This window comes from Benincasa hispida, chromosome 6 (genome assembly GCF_009727055.1).
Source record: "Benincasa hispida cultivar B227 chromosome 6, ASM972705v1, whole genome shotgun sequence".
NCBI classification, from domain to species: domain Eukaryota; kingdom Viridiplantae; phylum Streptophyta; class Magnoliopsida; order Cucurbitales; family Cucurbitaceae; genus Benincasa; species Benincasa hispida.
The window spans coordinates 12,459,839-12,463,092 of NC_052354.1; the positions used below are offsets into that span (position 1 = coordinate 12,459,839).

General features: G+C 30.9%; 1 protein-coding gene across 1 annotated transcript; it reads left to right on the plus strand.

Annotated features, from left to right (window-relative positions):
• The first annotated feature begins 1,549 nt into the window (after nt 1-1,549).
• LOC120080267 (cyclin-dependent protein kinase inhibitor SMR6) lies at nt 1,550-2,296 on the plus strand. Its single transcript, XM_039034885.1, has one exon. The coding sequence runs from the start codon at nt 1,732-1,734 to the stop codon at nt 2,032-2,034; it is 303 nt and encodes a 100-aa protein (XP_038890813.1). The 5' UTR covers nt 1,550-1,731; the 3' UTR covers nt 2,035-2,296.
• Nucleotides 2,297-3,254: the final 958 nt, after the last annotated feature.

A 3,254-nucleotide genomic window follows, 5' to 3' on the forward strand; every position in this document is an offset into this window, starting at 1 on the left:
TGCAGGGTAGGCCCCTACAGACTTATAGTAGCCAGGCATGAGGTTCCGATGGGCCCACTGGGAATTTTCCACGTGGAGTGCTGTAAGTGATGATGTCAGATAACGTCATATTTTTTTGTTTTTTTGGGGGGACGGCTTTCACATGGTCCTCTTCTGTCCTAGCTAGCCAACTCAGCCGCCCATGTGGACCCCGCATTTTTTCAAATCATATTTTCTTTTTCGAAAAATTACGAAAATTTTGAATTTTGATTTGGAAGTGAAAAAAATATATGGTAATTTTTAAAAATAGAAAGAGAAGAAAAACTATTTACATAGAATACTAAAATTTCTATCTTTTTTCATAGAGATTGATAAAAGTGTATCATTACGGATAGAAGTCTATTAATATCGACTAGTATTTTTTTTCTTTTCGTATTTCTATAAATAATTTGATATTTTTTTATTTGTAAAAGTTTTTCATATGTAAATTACTTTTAATCTATTAAAAAATATTTTTTAAAAAAAATAAATTGAATGATTATGGGTTAAAATACTATTTTGGTTTATAAATTTTAGATGTCATCCTATTTTAGTTTTTGTAATTTCAGTCGATTTGTTTTTTCCTTTAATAATATTAATTTATTTTTTGAATTTAATTTTTATTTAAATTATTTAAATAAAAACAATAATTTTTATGGAAGAATAGTTAGTATATGGATATATTCTTATCATCTATAAATCTAATGCTAATAAAGACTATTATTTTAATATAAAAATATTAACAACGTAATTGAAGAGATCAATTTTAAAATTTATTGAAAACATAAAAATAAAATTGGATATTTAAGAGTACAAAGATAAAAATAAAATAAAATGTAAAGCCTAAGAAGTAAAATGATATTTTAAAAAAAATTGGAGTTCCAACCATTTTAATTCTCGAACATTTTAAGTAGTGCTTTCTTAATTATTTATCAAATACAAATGTAGTCGTTCGAGAAACAAAGGGACAAAAGAAAGAAAGAAAAGAAAACACTTAAAATAAAAAAGAAGAAGGAAACAAAAAGAAAAACAAAATATTTTCGATAGCTATTTTGGGGGAAAAAATATATCGCAGTGAGAAAATTTTCCATTTTTTACTCGAGGATTGATGGGCCTGACAAAATGCAAGCCCATAAAAAACAAAGTGGGCCCAGGCCCATTCTTACGTCGGGCTGTAAACCGGTTTTCTATCCACTGGTAAAAAGCCCTGACAAACAGAGAACTCCCACTCCCTTAGACCAGTGAAATGATAAGGGGCAAAACCGGAAAAACGCACAAAAATAAACTTAGGCGGGAAAAAGAGCCGTTGCTCACCAGAGCTCCAAATTTTTGGCGCCAAAATCCTGCCCGTAAAAAACACGGGCAGCCTCCTTTCGAGAAAATCTCTGTTTTTAGACCGCCTTTTGTGTTAAGCTTACGCTACCGTGAAAATAAAATAATTTTAATATTAATAAAAACAAATAATAAAAATCCCCTCTTTGTCCTTCCCTTTCTTATTTATTTTTCCATAAAATCCTCTTTTCTCCCCCATTTTTATTTCAAAGTTTCTTTTCAGTCCTTTTATTTTTCTCATTTCCCTCCTAAATTTTCCCTTCCTCCTCTGTTTCTTTCTAAACCCTCAACGATTCCTCTGTTTTTTCAATTTCTTCTCCTCTGCTTTTCATCGTTTCTCCCTTTCCCCCTTTTCTGGCTGTTTTTTCCCCCTTATTTCAAATGGGATTCTCCAAAAAGTCTCAAATCGACGGCGGATTTGAAGCAGAGGGGAAAAAATGGGTAATTGCCGGGTTGCCGACGAGGTCATCGTTGAAGCCGATTAGCACAAAATCGAAGGCGAAAGACGGTGAAGACGACGGCGAGAAGACGCCGACGGCGAAAGAAGCTAGAATACCGGAGAAATTGGGTTGTCCGCCGGCGCCGAGAAAGCGTAGATCTCTAAAATCAAGCTCTAACCAAAATTATATAAGGGAGTTCTTTAATCCTCCTGATTTAGAATCTGTGTTCAAGCTCCGAGTTTAGAAGGGCCAATTGAGTTTGTAATAGTTGAGAATTTAGGGGTTTCTCTGTTTTTTTTTTTTTTTTTGGTGTTTGTTTTAATTTTTCTCTTTTTGGGGGGTTTTTTTTTTCACTATTACTATTTTTTTTATGTACTTGGTTAGTTGTTAGGAGTAAGGTGATTATGATGTACAAAAGGATTTGATATTTGTTATCTAAATGAGTAATATTCTAGTTTAGCTTTGTTCAAATTTTTGGCAAATTCTCTTGAAATTTTCCCATGAAACAAACAGACCCAGATGAGAAAATTTTTCACTAGAGAATCTAAAATTTTGAATGATTTTTTGAAAAATGAAGAAAAAATTGAGGGAATAATGAATGAATGTGCATGGATGGGAAAATGATTGACAGTGACAAAAAAATGGAAAAAAGAAAAAAAGAAAAAAAAGGTATTTTTCTTCTTAAGGGGTTTGATATGACCCACGTCATTTGGAGGTCTATGGTTTGTAGCTTTTTGATTAAAATAAAAAGACAGATGCATATTGGGTGAAATAGATTGGAATCCAATGTGGGGTTTGAGGGATTGTTTGGTGGACTTCAATTTTATTTTTTTACAAAAAATTATAAGAAGAAAGAAGAAGAAGGAAAAAGCTGTGGTTTTTGTTCAAATTACTTGAGACCATAGACCAAACCTTGTTTTGAATTTTGAAAAATAATTGAGATAAATTTGTTTGAGTTCTTTTACCCATTTCATGCATGGCTTGATTGGATAAGAATTCAAGGAATGTTTTATCATCTTTCAAGATGCTTATATAGGAAATTTGTTTGATATAGTTGATCATTTGAAAAGGGTTAAATATAGGTTTGTGTTTATGTAGTTAATGAAGGGATACAAAGATGAATAGTCAAAGCAAACTTAGCTCAACAACGATAATTATTAATTAACATGATTTTTCGTTCTTCAGGTGAGAGATTCGATCCCTCATCTCCATAATTGTTGTACTAAAAAAATAAATAAATAATTGTGAGTAGATTTATTAGTTTTTAGGTCTATATCTATTTGGTCCCTACATTATTTTTTGTTTTAAAAAAAAAGTATCTAATGTGTCTTTAAACATTCAATTTTACGTCTAATAGGAAAGGTTATATAATTTTTAGACATAAAGTTTGAAAGTTGAGGGATCAATAACCATTTGAACATTTTTAGTTTTTGTAAAGTAAGCCTTTAAATATTACTTCTACTT

Excerpts from the sequence above, each read along its gene's own strand:
- LOC120080267 (XM_039034885.1), top strand. The coding sequence starts at position 1,732 with ATGGGATTCTCCAAAAAGTCTCAAATCGACGGCGGATTTGAAGCAGAG.